At 40.8% G+C, this 19,548-nt stretch overlaps 1 protein-coding gene across 1 annotated transcript in view; it reads right to left on the bottom strand.

Moving 5' to 3' along the window:
- zbtb20 (zinc finger and BTB domain containing 20) overlaps positions 1–19,346 on the bottom strand; it is a 32,786-nt gene extending 13,440 nt beyond the window's left edge. The window contains exons 1-3 of the mRNA XM_074611704.1: positions 19,102–19,346; positions 3,796–3,940; positions 155–1,669 (exon numbers count right to left, since the gene is read on the bottom strand). Coding sequence (XP_074467805.1) covers positions 155–1,649 — 1,495 coding nt within the window. The 5' untranslated portion in view covers positions 1,650–1,669; positions 3,796–3,940; positions 19,102–19,346. The remainder of the gene's footprint in view (positions 1–154; positions 1,670–3,795; positions 3,941–19,101) is intronic.
- Positions 19,347–19,548: the final 202 nt, after the last annotated feature.

The following is a 19,548-nucleotide window of genomic DNA, read 5'->3' as shown; positions in this document are numbered from 1 at the left end:
TATCATAATTAAAATAAGACCTCTGATGTTACAGTCCGACATCCACTAACCAAAAAATATTTCTATAGTATTTCTGTAACTACAACCTACATTAACTACGAATAGTGCAATCATTTAACTGAGCTTGCTAAACAAATAAGACATTTGGACTTACCAGTATGGACAAACATGTGTTTGACGTAGTTCTGTTTGGCAGTAAAGGTTTTACTGCAGAGAGTGCATTCATAGGGCTTCTTTTCCCCCGGACCGAGTACTCCTAGGGCCGGTTGCTGCTGGGCTGGATCTTGCTGTACCGACATGGGGTTCGAGAATGGTGGCATCGCAGGGGACGGCACGGCCACGTACTGGGGTTGCTGCTGGCCGGGAAGGTAAAGGAAAGGCTTGTTGTCTCTAACCGGCTGTGTGGGAAAGAGTCCGGGCAGGAAGGTGCTTCCAGGAGTGCCCATCACTTGGGAATTGCTGGTCACGGTGAGCGGCATCCTCAGATTGCTGGTGAGTGATTCTGCCTGGCGCATGTAGTGCGGGGCACTTGGCAGGGACCGGGACATGACTGGGTTTGGCAGGGTCTGCATCATGCTACTGTCACTAGTGCTGTGGGATGTGTCCCCGTCCTCTGCGTCTTGCACTTGCTCCGGGGATGAGTCATTGACCTCTATATGCACTGGACCTCCTTCTCCTTGCTGACCGTCGCTGCTGTCTCTGAAGCTCGTCAGGTACGGCTGCTGCTCCATAGCATCCGGCTCAGTGCTGATGGAGGAGCTCACCCCTGAGTCAAAACTTTCAACCTTGGATTCACTCTCCACGCCCTCATTATGGTCAGTGTCGTCTTGGCAGTCCAAATTGCCGTAGCAGCTGTACTCGTCTTCGGCCTCCTGCTTTATGTGCATCCCTCCTGTTTGTATGCGTACCGGTCGGGGCTGCTTGCGGCAGTGGGTGGACTCTGCCACGGAGATGAAGCGGTCGACCGGCTGCGATCTCTCGTGGATGCGGTTCATCCAGGGCGGATCTTGAGATTGCGGGTCCTTCTGAGTGCTGAGAGTCGGATCGTAATTCGTCGACATAGGGTTAATGTACACGGGGCGCTCGCGGGTGCCGTTCTGCAGAGTGAGGCCGGGGTAGGAATACAGTGATGTGTATGCACGGTCTGATGTTGCTTGCATATAACCCGACTCTGCGTCGCTGCTGGGTCCAGAGGTGCCAGACTCCGGCGTGCCACGGGGCGTCTCCTGACCAGAGTCTCCTGGTATAACAGAGAACCCCCCCGGCCCGGCCAGGCCCACATTCTGGGACACGATGCGGGTGCACTCATCTATGACGGTCTTGATCTGCAGGATGCTGGCAGCAGTGAGGATCTGCAGGGCCTCCGACTGAGACACCCGCAGGATCCCGCTGTACATAAAGTCAATCAGCTTTTGGATGGACTGCACCGAGACCACAGAAGGGATCTCAATGTCGCTGTAGCCCAAGAGCAGCTTGTCCTGAAAGAAGGGGCTTCCAGCGGCCAGCACGCACCGGTGAGCTCGCAGCATACTTCCATGGATCCGAACAGTCACGTCACAGAAGTGCCCACGGTTGCGCTGCTCATTGAGGGTCTCAAGTACAGAATTGCTGAAGTTGTGGAGATTGATGTTATGAATGCGCTCGGTCATCCCCTTGCAACTGATGTCACCTGCAGGCAGGAAGCAACACACCTGGCTTAAAAACTCTGACATACACACAATCACTACTGTGCATTATTCAACTGGATTAAACACACCCCTATACCTAAAATGAAGAATTTGACAAAAACTTAGCAACTTTTTTTCCCCACATATAACAACAATATATTTACATTGATAGTTTACATTATTACTGATATATTAGGAGTAGGGCTGTCAAATTTAACGCAATAATAATGCATTAACACAAATTCGTTTTAACATCACTCATTTTAACACATAAATGCAATCGATGTTTCGGATGTTAGTGGGCTCAGTTTTAAAGCTAGAATGAAGTTCCTGCTGTCATATGAAACTAGATAACCTAAAGAATTATGTCATACTAGCTTGTCGTGAAGGAGGCTAAATAACGCTCCACACTTCTGCTAAATGTTGGCGATGAAATAAGGGGTTCCTTGACCTCTGACCTCCAGATATGTGAATGAAAATGTGTTCTATGTGTACCCACCAGTCTCCCCTTTACAGACATGCCCACTTTATGATAATCACATTCAGTTTGGGGCAAGTCATAGTCAAGTCAGCACACTGACACACTGACAGCTGTTGTTGTTGGGTTTGAGTTTGCCATGTTATGATTTGAGCATATTTTTAATGCTAAATGCAGTATCTGTGAGGGTTTCTGGACAATATTTGTCATTGTTTTATGTTGTTAATGGATTTCCAATAATAAATATATACATACATTTGCATAAAGTAAGCATATTTGCCCACTACCATGTTGATAAAAGTATTAAATACTTGACAAATCTCCCTTTAAGGTACATTTTGAACAGATAAAAAATGTGTGATTAATTTGTGATTAATCAGGATTAACCATGAACAATCATGCGATTAATCGCGATTAAATATTTTAATTGATTGACAGCCCTAATATGTTTACATTGTTGGTTTACAGTATTACTGATATATCAGGAGTAATACAACTGTGTAATTGAATAATTAAATATATACTATGTAATAGAATAGTTACGAGCAAATGCATCAGAAAAAGAAGATCTCTTGTATGTAAGGACATTTTTGGCTGTATGTTAGAAAACACAACCAGATCACAGTACTACAATCAATTAAATATATCATAAGTAGTAGTTATGCTTATTATAAACAGACACGAGTTAAAATGATAAAACAGATATGGTAATTCTTTTTTTTCCCTCGCTCCAGTCTCATAATTTTAGGAACAAATCATTTTAACATCTGAGCTAAATTTGTCTCTTGAATCATGGTTTAAAAAAAATCCCACATTGACGAGCTGAAAGACAATTAAGATGGTTCCCATCTAATTATTACAAGTTTCTCTCTCTTTCTCCTGAAATTCCTCCAACCGCCATTAGGTGGTGCACTGGGCTTACATGACTACAGGCCTCTTTTGTTAGCCATGTGTTCAGTGTGATGGCGCTTCCTAACTATCCTAGGAATACACTAGATGTGACCTGGCTGATCAGTGTGGAAGATAATTTAAGATGATTTTCTTCCCGGTTAAAGGGGAAAAAGAATGAAAATCTAAATCTAAATTAGAGAGGTAGTAAGTATAAGAATTATGCAAATTGTGTGGATTTCCATAATGGCTGTAAAATTAATTTCTTTTGCATATAAACATGCTTAAGTTTAATTTAATTAAAGCAGTTGACCTTATTTGAACAGTTATTAAACTAAGATAAATGTCCTCATTTTGATCTTGGAAACTGAACAAATCCATGTCAAAAATGTTGTAGATAATTCGTTTACACTATGTCTGTCAATGAATATGAAATATTTATGGAAACACACTGGTGATGAAATGTCAGAATCAACACGTAACTTAACTGCTGTATATATAGAAAGAAAACGAGAGGAGAAATCATTATAATTTGGGATGCAGTTATAAATAGAAATAAATTGAACAGTGGTACTAACAATAAAACCATGTTTGATAGTAACAGATGTGTTTATCCAAATGAAGTAGAATTTAGCTAAAATGTACTACAGAAGTAGTGTAATAGCGTTCGCACAAAGTATTAACGCTTGTTTCCAGCTAAGTTATTTCTAACTTACACACGTAAAGGGGAAAAAATAAAAAGCGAAGCAGTCGGGTACTCACAGTTAGATGACGTTTTGTTCCGAAGATGCTTGTGTGGCTGGTGATGAAGTGCGGGTCAAGCTTCAGTTTGCTGGTGGAGATGGCTGATCAGAGGCCGGGTGCTAGGCAAGGCTGTCAGTCCTCTCTGTCCAAATCATGTGTTGCTCTGCCACAGTGTTTGGAGGAGGGAGAGAAAAGACAAAGACAAATCTTAATGCCACATACTGCCTCGTCGATATTGCCACTCCCTTAATGAACCGGGAGCCACAGTTAACACAAAATATCTTCCAGCGACACGCTGCAACAGATGTGTGAAGAGTTTTCAAAGCGAGACGAAGGGACGTTTCTATGTGTGTGACCACCAATTACAAATCAAGGTTGGAAATAATATTGGTGTAAGAGCCAGTTCTTCTCTAAGCAGTTATCAGTGCCGCTGGGCAACAAAACCCCACCCATACCAAGGAAAAATGATCTAAATTCATTGGAAATTTACACTGATTAAATATTTCAGAAAAGGTCTCGCCCACCAAAGTGTGTGTGGACATGTGTGTGTTCTTTTTCATTTTAAAATCCACAAATTAAACAAGACAATATCCAATAAAGATGTGGAGCATTAGAAGTTGTAATAATAGGAAAAAAAGTCACATATTAAACACACAAAGCATTCATTGAAAAACACAAGACAGGCATTCAACAAACGTTAAGCATGTGATGAGCTGGTTTGGTAAAGCTTAGAAAGCCTCACTCATTATTATGCAAAGGATTGACCTCAAAAGTGGAAACAAAACCAGACCACATCATGGTATCATTTAAGGTCAGGCGGGGTGAAGAAAAATGCATTGAACCAATGAAAAATGCCCTCGCAGTTTCTCTCTTATTATTCCCACCCTGGTCAAAGTGCCTTCAAATATTTCAACCCAACAAAAGCTTTAAAAGTATGTGGAAATTACTCTGCGTGTTGGGATGTGAATATTTATCATTCACCGAAGGTTGGATCGTAATTAGAAGTGTGATCTGACACTCTTAAATGTTTTTTTGTTAACAAGGTAAAAAAAAAATTCGTAAGCTGGCTACAACACGAACATCAAGTGCTCTCTGTGAAATGCCAGTAACAACAGTGTGCTGCTGAATGAACAGAGTGAGGCTAGGATTTGACCAGACCTGTACGTTAATGTTGACACATATTATTCTTTTACAAATCCAGAGCCCTTTCAGAGAGCACACCTTCCCGCTTTGAGGCACTGTACAGATGAAAAGTATGCGATTTTAAGCAAGTGACCTCTGTTTTTTTTTACACACAGAGGTGTCAAGGTAACAGATACACATTAGACCTCTAAAAGGGTGAAATAAGATGATAATTTTATTTATGGTTGGAGAGAAACAGAATATGTGGGATAAAACCAGAGTGGAGGGGTTAAAGTGTAAAAACTGAAATAGCTGTGTGTTCACAGGCTGCTTTGTGTCCACAGGCCCCACTTTGAGAAGCACTGCGGGCAGCGAGACGTGCGCTTCTCCAAACGTCCTTGTCAACTAACAAATCTGCTGATTAGATATAGACAAGTAATAGCGTGTTTAGCAACAGAGGGTGATCACTCGATACTGAGACGGATCATTCTTTGGCACTAAAACACACACACACACACACACACACACACACACACACACACACACACACACACACACACACACACTGGTTAGTCCTTCCGTCTTGGTCAGAGGAAAGAAAATATATTTTACGGTGAAATCCTTAACCCTTAAATCTAAAATTAAACGTAACTCTAACTGTAACCTTCAGCTCTTTTATTACCTCAATACAAGCCCAGACATTGTTCCAATACCGAACTTTAAAACTAGATCCAACCGTAAGGTGTAACCCTTGACTTAACCTAACCGCTGCCACTCAGATAATTCATAATTGACTTAGTGAAAGTGTAAACCAACAAAAATATCATGTTAAAGCCTTCCTTTTTTGAAAGTAGTGCACACAAACATGAGCCAAAATGCTTGAATCCATAACAGTGGCAAATATTTGACCTTTTTTTTCCATCCAGCAGCAGTTAGCTTGAGAGGTTACTGTATTCTGATGCCATGGGCCCTTTTTTTTCTTCTTTTTTTCGTGGCTTCTGTTAGACAATGCAAACATGTATGTTCCCTCTCCCGGCTTCCCCTCGCCACCCAGACATGTAAATCCACCTGCCTAAGGGGTAAAGTGAGGTGAATGCTGGCAACAAAGGAGCAGGCCAAGGGAAGCAGGCTTCAGTTGCCCAGACTGCCACTCACAACAGTGATTCCATTTTAGCCGTGACACAGTGGGTGAGCAGCAGCCAGCGCCTACCTGCAGTGAATTCTAATCAGCCCAGGGGTCTGTCTCCCTCCCTCCCCTCCCTCCCTCCTGTACCCTGCCTTGGACTAAAGGGGCTGATGATCCTTCAAAATTAATTAGATCCTTGCAGGAGGCAGCCATTTTCTTTCACTTCCTAACGCTCCACCTCAAAAAAAATTTTTTTTTTAATTAAACTAAAATCGGGGTGTGTATTTTTCCCCTCCTCGTGTTGATCCCTATCTGTGCGCCTCTACCTGTTTCCTGTTTCATCACGTCAAAACTCTCTCGCCGTCTTTTCTTCCATCTGTCTGTCTCCCCGTCTGTGCCCCCCCCCTCCTCTCCCTCCCTCCCTCCCTACGAACCTTCCCCAACACCCTCCGCCCCTCTCTGGCTGCCTCTCCATGCTCCCAGCTCTCTGTGTCTGCCTCTGTGGAGTTTGCTGTCAATAAATCCCCAGAGGTCAGTTTGTCTGCTGGAAATCAGACACAATGCTTCAGACCGCCAATGCAATGCATGCTCTGCTGCTGCCGCCACAACAAAGACAGAGGGAGGGGTGGGGGAAGAGAGAAAGGGGGAGCAAAAGAAGAAAAAAAAAATGAAGACGAGGGAGAGGAGGGTTGCAACTTCAACCAGGCAGACTCCAGGTTAATCAGCTGCCTGTATTAGGTGACAAGCTCATGAAATACGCTGCATCGAATTGGACATTAGTTAATCAAGGGGGGCTGTTGGGGTGGTGGGGGGGGGATAAAATGGTGAAGATGGGGGATGGGGTTGAGAACAGACATAAGAGGCGTGCTTATGAAAGCAGCAGTATCAGCCATGTGAATAATATACATCCTGAATATGCAAATACTGCTTACAACACACACTACAAGCATATATTGAAGGCCCTTGATACATTTAAATGTGGAGACAAAAGGGCCACGGGGCATTGTGAAAAGCTCATCATGTCCATGCATGCGCGTATACAGCACCTCCATGAATCTGATGCACATTTATCAAGAGTGTTTTGTGCTACGTCTAATTAATAGTAATTTATGAGTTTGTTTGAAATCTCTTGCTGCTTAAACCGTCGCCGTCCAACATTGTAATTATTAATTTCAATCATCCATTTAGCCCGAGTGCATTAGCATACAAACTACCAGAAAATCCTGCTTTTTAACAGTATGGTTTGGATATGTGATCTAATGTAATTTAGCACACAATGTAAATGTGTAGCGAGCACGCTGGGGATTTCTAAGCAGCGTTCAGGTGATGAGGTGATAATTGATCTGACGGGTGATAATTCAAGGTGTGTTCAATAAAGACGCGTTCATTTTGCTCCTCAGACAAAACAATTTACAGCTACGGCTCGCCGTAATCAGTCATCTCAAACTTTTCTCAACAAAAATAAATGGAATTAAAACAGCTAATGCTATTGTGTCTTAGTTTTGATCAGCACAATTCAAAATTATTCTTTTAGGTAACTGAATATTCATCTCCGCCTGATTGAATGTGAGTAATTTAGAGCGTTGCGTCTCTTGTTACATTCAAGTGTTCGTCTATAACGTTGTAAAAGCAATTAACAGGTGAGGTAACTAATGCACCTAAATCACACTCACTTCAGGAGACGCAGCAGAAAAAGAAAAAAAAAACACCTCGCCAGTCTCACAATTTAATTGATTTGCCTTTATAGCAGTCACTGAAAATCACCAACAAGCACGTAGGCTGTTTGACAAGTTGAGCCAAGATTTTTACACAACATTTTTTTTCCCTTCTTTCTCCCTTGACTGAAATTGTACGCTGTAACACAACATCACCAGTCATATCTAAATGTCTGATGATCATTATAAAATGCATGAATTACATTTCAACCAGGTGTTGTCCGGCACGAAACATCCTGTTCCTGTACTTTGAACTGGCTCTTCACCTACAACACAGACCAGTGATTCTTCCTTCACAACTACAGTTTCAATTTCAAGCCACCAGGGACAGTTAAAAAAATATGCAAACGCTGTAAAATAGCATTCCAGTAATTCACAACTCGTTTTTTTTCCAATGCTCTCTTACTTGGTCGAAGCATTGTGAAGTAATTATAGAGTGCCAGTGTAATGTTATGGCCACCGCTCAATCCCTATTGCTTGAATAACTGTATTATGTTCTTTTCCGTGCATCATACACTAACTGGAGCTGTTGTTAACTCTTTATAGTCCCCCATAAATTTAATCTAAGTGTTCATGTTTAGTTCCACTGCCACTAAAATGTCTCAAATAGCATGGCAGATCAATGTGATAACACATTCAGTCCAACTGGATCTCAGTGTGACAGGATGTGCGGCTTTCAAATAAATTCCTCAGGCAAACAAACAACAACACAGACTACAATACCACTACACAAGTAAGGGACAGTTTAAATATTTTTTGACAGGACAGCTTGTTCAACTTCGTCATTTTCTGTCAAAAAACACACCCGCCACCGCCACCCGTTATCCATGGCAGATCCTTTGTCTATTTATTTACAGATGGGAGGATAATCTACTTCTAATATACTTTTTTTTCCAGGCACACAAACATTCATGAATTAGTGCTATCAGTAAATGTTCCACACTGTATTTTTAGGAAGTTTCCAAAAAAGATCATAGAGGCCAAAAAACAAACAGCCACTGTTGGATTGCGGCCACTAAAATTATAAAAGACAGTATCTCACTTTGGTGGTGGAAAAAGGACGCTTTAAAGGATGATCTCAGAACTGGCAAATGGCTGTGCTTTTGTTAATGAGCATTTGACCAAAAAGAACCATCTGACTACTCATATGATAGTCTCCAAAACACCTCTAACCCCCGAAGCAGATAATGCTAAATTCAAGAGTAATCATTTAGGCACAAGTGTCCACAGCAACTGCCTCTCTACAGCTACTACACACGTCGAGGACATTTTGCCTCTCCAAAAAAAGGACCTCGCGGGCCGTCGAGAGATCTTTATTGAACCTACAGAGATGTCTATTACTAGTGTATCATGATAAAAGGCAGTTATATTAATTCTGTTCGACGAGAAATATCAAATCGTCTATTTACTGTATGCCTGGACGGTGCGTACGCAAGCAAGATCTCAACAAGTGAACTGTGTGGTATAGACGGGCTGTAGCACCTTTATATCTCGGAGAGAAAACAAAGTGTCTCCTGACTTTATGTCCTTGGGAGATAAAGCAGGACAAAGATGCTTTGTGCTGAATTACGAGAGGATAGATGCTAAGAAGCATGCAGTTAATACACTGTATACACCGCATACAGTGTACAACAAAGCCTCTGGATATGTTTAGGTTAAGTGTACATTATGCTATGTATCTCACTAGAGAGATTAAAACAGAATGAACACACACTCACAAGTATTTAGGAGTAGTTCAGAAATTGAGTTCACACACGCCTTATGAAAGGTTTCATAAACAGTTATAGGGTTACAGTCAAGGTGTTCTCATATATAAATATATGTGTGTGAGGTCAAACAGCCACGTGTCTTAAATAAGCAGCAACGTGTGTTAAATAAGAGAATCAAGGTGGTTATGACATTCCCTCTGATGTAATGTGTTATGTAGGTGATGATAATTGGGACTCTAAATAAAATATTTTTCTCCACATTTTATGATATAGCTTGTCCTGCCATCTACATTTTGTACATGAAATGAACCAGTAATTGAAATCAGAAAAATTGGATTAAACCACCAACTGCTTCATTATTTCCCCATTAGTGAACATGATTGTGAACTTCTGCACCATGTGTTTCACCAGCAGCTGCACGAGGTGGTCCAAGCACAGAGCTGAACTTTCACAAAATGCACGAGGGTGCTCTGAGCAGTTCAGCACAACCCCTGCTGCACTTTTTGTTAGCTGGTGTGCGCTTCAAGGGTCAGCAAGCCAGCCTCTCGCTGCCAGCATCTGGCAAGCTCACTACTTTTGCCTTTTAAATGGGTTCACCAGTCTCACAAAATGACGCTGCTTGTTTACGATGCGGAAGCAAAGGGAACGTTGAAAATGGACATCGCAAAGGGTTTTTATGACGTACTTCTTCAGCCTGTAGCTACGGCAACAACAATACACATGCCATCAGGCTGAGATAAAAATGAGTCACTATTCAGGTAAACTAACATACTGTGTCTTCAGCTACAGATTTTGCTCATTATGTGAACAAGATATAAAAATCCAGATGACTTAATACTAAATATTTTGGGCTTATTTTGAGCCGTATGGATGTTAGCACTTTTTTAGTGTATTTATAGTTTGGCAAGCTGTTGTGTGGTAAATACAGATTATATATGTCTCATCGGGTCATTTGACCCTTCTAAAAGTGTAATGCTGACACACTGCAACACATTTGGCCACACCAGTGCCCTATACACACTTTCACCAAATGCTAACACAATCTGGTCCAGTAGTCTGCTACAGGCTAACTGAGCAATACAAGTTAGATATACTGACTTAAACCTACAGCAGTGCAGTTAGAAATTAACAAAAGTTGGCACAAAGGCAAGGTTTCCTGTTAATCCAATGGTGAGTGGGTGCAATCTAGGAAACTTTATCCATACAATGACAGTGTTGCAAGACAAACTTGTTAAGCAAGCCAACTACAGAATTTCACAAGAAATGAGAGAAAGGCCAAAAACATTTTTTTTTTTTTACCCCTTTTAGTATTGTGTCAGTGTCATTCTGGTAAAGACAAACTCAAAAAGATATTATCTAGAAATTTGAGCTGATTGAAATGTTTCAATAAGAACAGTAAGGTCAGTAATCTATAGAAAGTATCAGCTAACATAGGGCATTTATTACAGGTAGAGTCATTTTGCAAAACTATATCAATAGAATACTGTAAGACACCCACTCTTACTCATTCTACATCTTTGGAGAAAACTATGTAATACCTCACCAACAGCAGCCCTAAACATTGATGACAAGAAGTGAACATATGTAAAGTTACAATAATGTAAACACTAACTTATAACACTGTGTATGAGCCACATTTATCAATACTGAATCAGTCAGAGTGTTTATTATGCGCTAGTGTATTAGTATTTGAGCAATATTTTCAAAATAAAATGACTTATTTTTTTAATTTAAGCCTGTGCTTTGTTGTGTAAAATTCTGTTGTAAATTAGTGTTACAGGCAGGTTTTCTCCTTTTATTACCCACCAAGCTCAATAAATGACCGCAGAGCAAAACTATGTTGCAATGTGGATATACTAGTTCTATAGTATATTATACTTTGTTTACACATAACTGCATATTAGCACTGAGCACACATACCTTTCTCTGCTGCAAAGACATACTGTGTTTTTAAAGCCTCCAGTGTATTCATAGTGGAAGCTACTATACTTGCTTGTTTTCAGTTTCTACACTTCCTATTATGATTAAATGTTGGTGTAAGGTTGTCTTCTCTGATCTGTTCTATGTACAGAAAGCAGAGTATACTTGCAGCGCAAAGCGGCGAGATCACACGACCACCCATGAGCTCAGTTTATGATAATCATCTGGCCTTTTGGCCTCGCTAATGCACATGAATTGCTGGTCAGTGTGGCCTCGTTGAATGTAGCAGAATTATTATCGTTGATGGTAACAAGCTATAGCCTCATAAACCCCAGAGTGTAACCTGAGATCATCTGCCGTTTCTGGTAACATTACTATAAAAAATCAGGCCGCATGGCTGTGCTACTTCTAAGTCATTTATAGTGTTAGACTGAGAGGATTTTTCACTCATCTTTTGTGCAACAGGGGGTTTTATGTTAAGTAAATCTAACAGTGCACCTTTAATGACCTGTGTTTGTCTGTGTGTTTGCCCTGTGACCTGACTATGAATTAAATAATATTGAGTGAATGAATGAACATTGAGATACTAGCAAGAAGCAGAGTCTACTTGAGTCAAACGCCATAAAAGACATTTTGTCTAAAATGCATTCAGTTAATAAAGTCATAGAAAATATAAAAAGAAAAATAAGCTTAACGTTAGTTTGCACAGCAACTGCCTCAAGATATTTTACTCTAAATGCCACAACTGACAACTATTATATCGGTGTACTAACCACTTAAACATCTCATGGAGCCAGACACATGGAGTGCATCTGTTCTGAAAATGTATTGCAGGTGTTATGAACTATAGAGTCGATGTTACCAGAATTACTTTTCCCCTCAAACGTATCTGTGAGACAAGCCCAGCCACTTTGATAAAACTGAAAATTTGCTTTGCCATTTTGTTTTTGTTGCTGAACAGGTTATACATGCTCGTCCTGCGTCACCAACTGTCGAGAAATCACCCGCAACCGTCTAAGAACACAAAACCTTCATTTCTCACCAATAAGCTGCTCGTCGAATTAATAATGATTTCCTGCTTTGTGAAGGAGTCTATTTTGAAATCTGTCTTTATCAAGGTCATTTTCAGGGCAATAAACAATGTAGACAGTATCAGAGCAGCTATTCCTTTCTTTTTTTTAAAACATGAAAATGAATATTTAAAAAGAAAATTCTTTGTTAAAGAATTCAAAAGACAAAATGTCTGACAGTGATTTCCTGCAGCTGTATTTAAAAAAAAAGCTAATGACTTAGAAAAGGAAAATACAATTTTAGATTCTGTGGAAATACTTCCAGCAATCTTCATTTTGTGATAAAACCAAACACAAATACTATTGTGTAAATAATTCCCCCTAAGTTTACCCATTGCACAGTGCATACCGATGTACCTCGAGTGAGACTGTGCACAATCTTAACATTTTGGCTGCTGTGAGTGCTGTTTACTGGCACCAGGCTTAAAAAGTCTTCCTGAAGCCAAGATAGAAGCAGAGAAGACACGCCACTTTTTCTCTGTAAAATAGGTTAAAAAAAGTTGCTCAAGACTCTTACTTTTACTTTCTTACATTTCCTTAAACCCTCTTTAGAAACTTCCCCCCCTTACTACTTACAACTAGGCAGTGATCTCACCATGACTTGTAGGAAACCATATGGGTAGAGCAGGGTGAACTGAGGACACACATGCACCTTGGCAAACATACAACTTGGCTATTAGAATCCAGGATACATTTTTCACATCAGTTGAATGCCTGGGCCTGCGTGTGTGTTTAACGAGAGGGAATACAAATAAAGTTTAAATGCTTCTGTCATTCAAAATATATATAGAATTCAAACATACATTATTACAACAAGTTGCATGGATTTTAAAAAAAAATGAAAAAACCCTTCTGTACTTGTTGTAAAACAACTTCTGGTTCAAGTTATATGATATTTGGGTATTATATCACAGCTTCTCGAACAGATGACTTTTAATGAAAAGCTTTAAAAGCAGCGCTGCAGATATAAAGAAGCATGAATCAAGAGTCTGTTAGCAATTTTAGCAAAGGTAATGGAAACACATGGTCACACCCACGACTGGATTGTGTTTGTACTGTATGTACTGTAATTTACCGGACAACATTTTATAATAATTATATGATACAAGAGTCTATTAATTGTATCAAATTTATGTGTAGACATTAAACTAAGAACAACAACAGGCTTATCCTGGGGCAAGTGTGTGTTGAACTGTTCCATGTGGCATGTTCATTTTATATTTATATATTTAATTTAGAAATATTGAACAAAGGATATAAACTGTGTTTCATAAGACTTTCTAAAGTTTTAGAAGTGAACAAAAGCTTCCTGACAACAGCATGGCACATTCGCAAATACATATTCAGCCTCAATGTGTGCTTTCATTACGCATTCCTGTGATACTGCAGGGAGGGGAGATTCCAAAACAAAAGTCCTTTGAAAACTGAAAAAAAAACATGATTTTTGGTTTGTCAGTTTTCTGCATGCTGCATGCTCTGAAAGTCATTGGGTTTTGAGTGTAATTAAATTTTATAAAAGTAATTTCCATGACCAGTCTTTCAGATTCTCACTGCCATTTTACTAAAAAAGGGAGTATTTTGAAAATCCCTGCTCAATGAATTGACAAATTGAGCCGGTCTACGCAAATGTGACATATAGCCGTTTTAAGCTATATGGTTGCCAAAGTTTATTCCAAAAATATTTGTATCCAGGCCAAAATGATCATCAGTAAACAAGATACATTTCCCCTCCACTTAAACAAGGCATAAACAAGGCATATTATTTCCCAGCCTTGCCTTATAGCTGGAAGGAAACCACCATAACTCATCGTAACAGCATTTCTGTGTTGCATAATGCAGCTGAAGGGGAAATTCTCTCCTAATTATAAAGTACGGATTCTCAATAGGCTCTGCAATTGTGTTATTAGTATTTTCAAGAATAAAAAAATAAATAATATAAGTGAAGAGAAGCATGTTAGGTGTGAAAAAAGGTGCTTTGCGGATAGACGGATCCAAGCCAGTTAGCCAGGAGGCGGCTAGCCTGCCAATAATTTCTAATATTGTAAAAAATCCATGTATGCTAACAAGGTGGAGTTAGCTAGTGGTCACTAATTAGGATTATATTTTACTATAATCATGAGGAAAATTAATAGGTATATAATATATAATAAGGCTTCTCTGAAGATTTTGAGGTATCTGAGTATTTTTAAGGTTGCCATGGTAACTGGGGACTCAAATAGACTTTATTGTCCCCATGGGGAAACTCCTCTCCACAGCACTGTACACGTCAGATAATACATACAACAGCAACAACAGTACACACTCAGGTGTGTTCAGCAAAGGCCTCTATGGCTGCAGGGATCAGGTTTTTACCCATGTGCCCCTCAGTGGCCCGTACCTGCGCCCAGAGGGCAGCAGGGTAAGGTGCTGGTTGAGTGGGTGTGTGATGTCCTGTTCTACTGAGGTTGCAATGCGTGCAATGGCCTTATTGTTTGGCTCTGCATGGCTGGGTGTGGGGAGACCAATTATCCTGGCAGCGGCGCTGGTTATGCATGTGATGCAGTATTGAAGCTGCAGTTGCTGTAAAACAGCAGTCTTAGCAATTAACATCAGGTGAGAAAACTTTAGGCGTTCTCCCTAATAAACAAACCCTAAATCTTTAACCTCAAAAGTCCATTAAAAGGCTTACAGGTTATTCTGTCGTTAATTATATACGACTTAACAATAACTTGGGAGATGTGCACCTGAAAACGGTCTCAGTTGGCAATCACATCAAAGATTAGTTTTGCTCCATGGGGGGAATATTCTTCTAACAAGAATTATACATGAACAAAAAAAAGGAGGGAAAAGGGGATAAACACCGCCTGAGACAAAAAGGCCAAGCAGTTAACAAGCACTGTGACATTCTGGATGCTATCCACAAAGTGGCTCGTTATATCGATGGATCTCTATTGCATTCCCAAAATGGCTGCCAAATATGTTCAACTGGGGTAGACAAAGTGCCAAGATGGACTCAAGTGCATATTTCTTTTTTAAGTCTTTTGTTATACTATGGTAAAACACCCTATTTAGAATTATGGATTATAATTTTAATTTTACCTCAGGTCCACCGCTGCTGCATGCAATAATTTATATTATTTTATTAAAATATTGTAAGAGTATGCTCACATTTGAGACCAAATTTACACTTTTTAAATTTAAATTATTCATTTAAATAAAATACATTTTATTTAACAATATATATGGCAAAATAAACTGTGGATTTCTCTTCCACCTCTCCTGTCCTTTTCCACTATATACTGTGCAATACACCACCAATGCCTCAAAATCTTTTAAAGAGAGTTATATTGAAACAACATATTGAATACATATTTATAAATTTAAGCATGGGCCACCAGGATTACCTGGTAAAAGCCTGCCTGGTGAAGGAATAACCAGAAATGTGGCATTGCGGAGGCTTCAGAGAGATGTCTCTATCTTGCCTATTTGGCCAACAGAGCCTTTGCTGCGCTTAGAAAATTATTTGGAATACTGACCTGCCATCTGTGTGCATGTACAGTACAAGATGATTGTTATACGTCTCTTCCAAAGAAGCACTCATTACATTAGTACAGCATGTTTTTTTCCTTTTTTCACTTGAGTAAACCCAAATAATCAGGTGGGAGAAATGTGCGAAAGAGTGACTAAATCAGCTCGAAACATTTCAGAATTGAATGCTGCGGACCCATTATGTGAGTTTGTTGGTCAATAATAAATGTGAAGAGAGGAAGCTGCAGAGGACGAGTGAAGGATGGCGAAGCCAAAAGAAAATTGGGATTGATTGCTGAGTGTGGATTAACTGAACACCTTCTCCCCCCCCCACCCCGCCTCCCCTCCACACACACACCCTTGCCTTCATCTGAGGAGGTCTACACAGTTTATCTGCTGGGTCTCCTCCATATAATAATGAGTTTCCCTGGTCTGCAGACATGCTCTTAAATATTCATTAGTCATGGGTGGGTTTTAGCCGTGACACAGAAAGCTGGCAAATGGCGATGGCTCAAACACTGTGAATATTAATGTACATGTGGAATATATACATAGAAATACTCATTAGTGACTTAACTGAGATGAAACCGGGCACCTGATACTCTGGACTACAAACACTCCCAATGCTGCCTCTCTCTCAGCAGCTCCTGCACACCTCTGTGCTGATAAAACGAGAGTTTTTGACATCAAGCCGTGGTGAGAGCTCACTCACTCACACACACACACACACACACACACACACACACACACACACACACACAAGACACAAGTACCCTCTCCAATTCATCAAACAATAAAAATGTCCAAAAATACAGGTATTAAGTTGACGTGGAGTTTTTCTGTTTCACATGAAGGGTATTCCATCCAGCTTTTGTGACAATATGATTTCTACTTTTATTACTCACCCACACTGCAAGCCTGTCAATCAATATGCTCCAATTCATATACACATTTATAATAATCATGCATGCCCATGCTGAAAAGCTTATACATCAAAGTGAAATGTTGGATTCCTGCTGCACACTCAGCAGCTCTGTGTTCTCTCCAAATGTGTCCATTCAGAAAACAAACGAGGAGCCAGTGCAGACATCAATTACATAACACAGAGCCTATAGGATTTTACGTAGTGGAAACATATTGTGAATGAAGGCGGGGAGAGGGAGTGATCACAACAAAAGTGAGACGCACAATTATTCGGTAAAAAAAAACCTACACACACACACACACGCACACACACACTTACACACATACACACATACACACAGGTGCACACCCACAGAGCAGGACGCAGTGCTGCTCTCCGGTGCAGCCTCTCCATGCATGTGTCAAACCGGTGACCGGCCTTCTTGCGTCCTCTGTGCGTAAACAGCTCCAGTGACCACACCACAAGCGACCTCTGACATGACTAATGTGTTGACGCAAAAGATCTATATACCTGCTATAAGCACAACTTCCAGGCTATAGGCGAGCACCGTGCGCCTATTAATCACACACACACACACACGCGCACGCATACACACACACAACGTGTTGTATTGTAGAAAAAGCGTCCGCGGCGCTTATAATAGACACAAGAACATGCTGTATTACTCTCTTTATCTGACAAAGCCAAGCGCTTTGGGGACAACATCTGTTTGCCACACACACACACACGCGCGCGCACGCTCTCCGTCCCCTTTTCACAGTCACACACACAGACACGCGCGCGCGATGGCGCACGGATATAGATGGAGCCCAAAAAGAACAAGACTGACATGTTGCTCCGGCTCAACTCCTTCAACATGGCCCTTTTTTGTGTGAATTTCGGCCAGTCACTGCTCCATTTATTTATTTTTTTGTTATCGCGCTATATAAAGCCGAACATATATACATATTTTTAACTTTATTCAAGAGGTCAAAGCGACTCTATACAGCTATGTAATAAAAAAAGAGCAGAGGAATCATGAATATTTTGCAACAAAATGTCTCAAAAGGCACGCAGGAAGCGTCTCTTGCAACTTTAATTACAGCAGCGCATGGCTCCCATATATCTAGGCCAGCCTTTTGCCAAAACATCCCTCACATTTGCAAACATTTTCTCAAACTGTTAAATGCTGTGAATAAAAAAGCGGGTTGCGACAATGAAAAGAGATCATTTGAGGGGAGAAACATGGCACCAAAAAAAAATTAAAAAAAATCCAGACCACCAGAGTCCCACTGGATGTGATTTGTCTCAACTGAACCTGCAGTATTGTTTTACCTCCAGACACATATTAAACCAGCCTCCCCTCTCAACCGAGCCTGTCTTCATGTAACCCCATCTCATAAATGCCACGCCGTATTGATATTAATTCATAAAAAATGTAGGCTAGACATCTGTCTGAGTAGAAGCGCTGTATACGAGAACCGCTGCTATAGAAATTAGATTTCACACATCTAAAAACCATCTTTCCGGCAAGTTCAACAAACTGAAATGTATTTCACAAATAGACTGTTTTTATATTGCTTCAATGCAATAAGGAAACGCGTTTCCTCTGATTCAAATAACTGACCTAAAAGCCAAAATGCGCACGTCGGCTGCCACAGTTGTTCCGGTCTCTCTCTCTCTCTCTCTCTCTCTCAGTGTGTGTAAAATGTGAAGAAGCAGCCTGCGAGCATCGCTGCTTCAGAGAGAAACAGACCTGTGTGAACACACAGTTTGTCCGGACTATTGCTCTCAAGTGCCCCCTGGACAATCCGAAAGTAAAAGGCTAAAGGTAAAAGGGGCATGTTGAGAATAATGACAGATGGGGAAACTTGCGTCATGCCAGGGCAGCGCGTTTTTTTAGTAGCCGAACATAAATGGACAACAAAAACCGCTGGCAGCCTAAAACTGAACCCCCCTAACATGAGGGACAATTCATTTCCTACGCTGGCGTCACATTTATTGAATGTCTGAGATCCTCTAAAAACAATGAAGTTTCCAGATTAAAGCTGAATATTTGGCTTGGTAAAAGCCAGACACAAACTACATGGAAGTCAGCGGGCATTTCATGCACATCCCCCCTAAAGTCAGCGAGCATGTTTCCACCTCTCGTATAAAGGAAACTCCTCTAATTTCTCCCCCTTGTAATAATAGCGTTATACATATTGTAAAAAGACCCATCCCTTTTTCCTACTTTTTCTCAATTTCTTACCTGCACTTCCGAAGCTCGTTTTAAAAAGTGGCCACAGCGTTTTCCACGGCTCTCCCCTGTTTTCCCCCGACGAAGCGCGTCTAGTTGTTTTTTTAAAATATGTTCCTTTACTTTGTTTCATTTCTCACTTCCATCTTCTTTTCATCTCATCAATAAACACACGCTGCAGCCTACCTTCATAGAGCAGCTCGGTTCAAGTGTGCCCTCCCATTTTTTAACTATACATCGAGTACTTTGAGGGGTGGTGGAGGAGGAGGAGGAGGAAGAGGAGGAGGAGGAGGAAGAGGAGGAGGAGGGGGGGGATACAGGCACGCCTTTTCACTTAAAGCTGCTATTGGAAGAACAGTGCACTGTCTTGGGTTGGATCAGAAATCCGTCAACATTATTGTGCCCCAATCGCAGGGAGCACAGTGGGACGGTGAAAGCATGGGGCTCCATTATGGCTCT

Source organism: Sebastes fasciatus, chromosome 16, assembly GCF_043250625.1.
Source record: "Sebastes fasciatus isolate fSebFas1 chromosome 16, fSebFas1.pri, whole genome shotgun sequence".
Taxonomy (NCBI): domain Eukaryota; kingdom Metazoa; phylum Chordata; class Actinopteri; order Perciformes; family Sebastidae; genus Sebastes; species Sebastes fasciatus.
The sequence above is the reverse complement of the archived record's forward strand: the minus strand, read 5'-3'. Positions and strand labels throughout refer to the sequence as shown.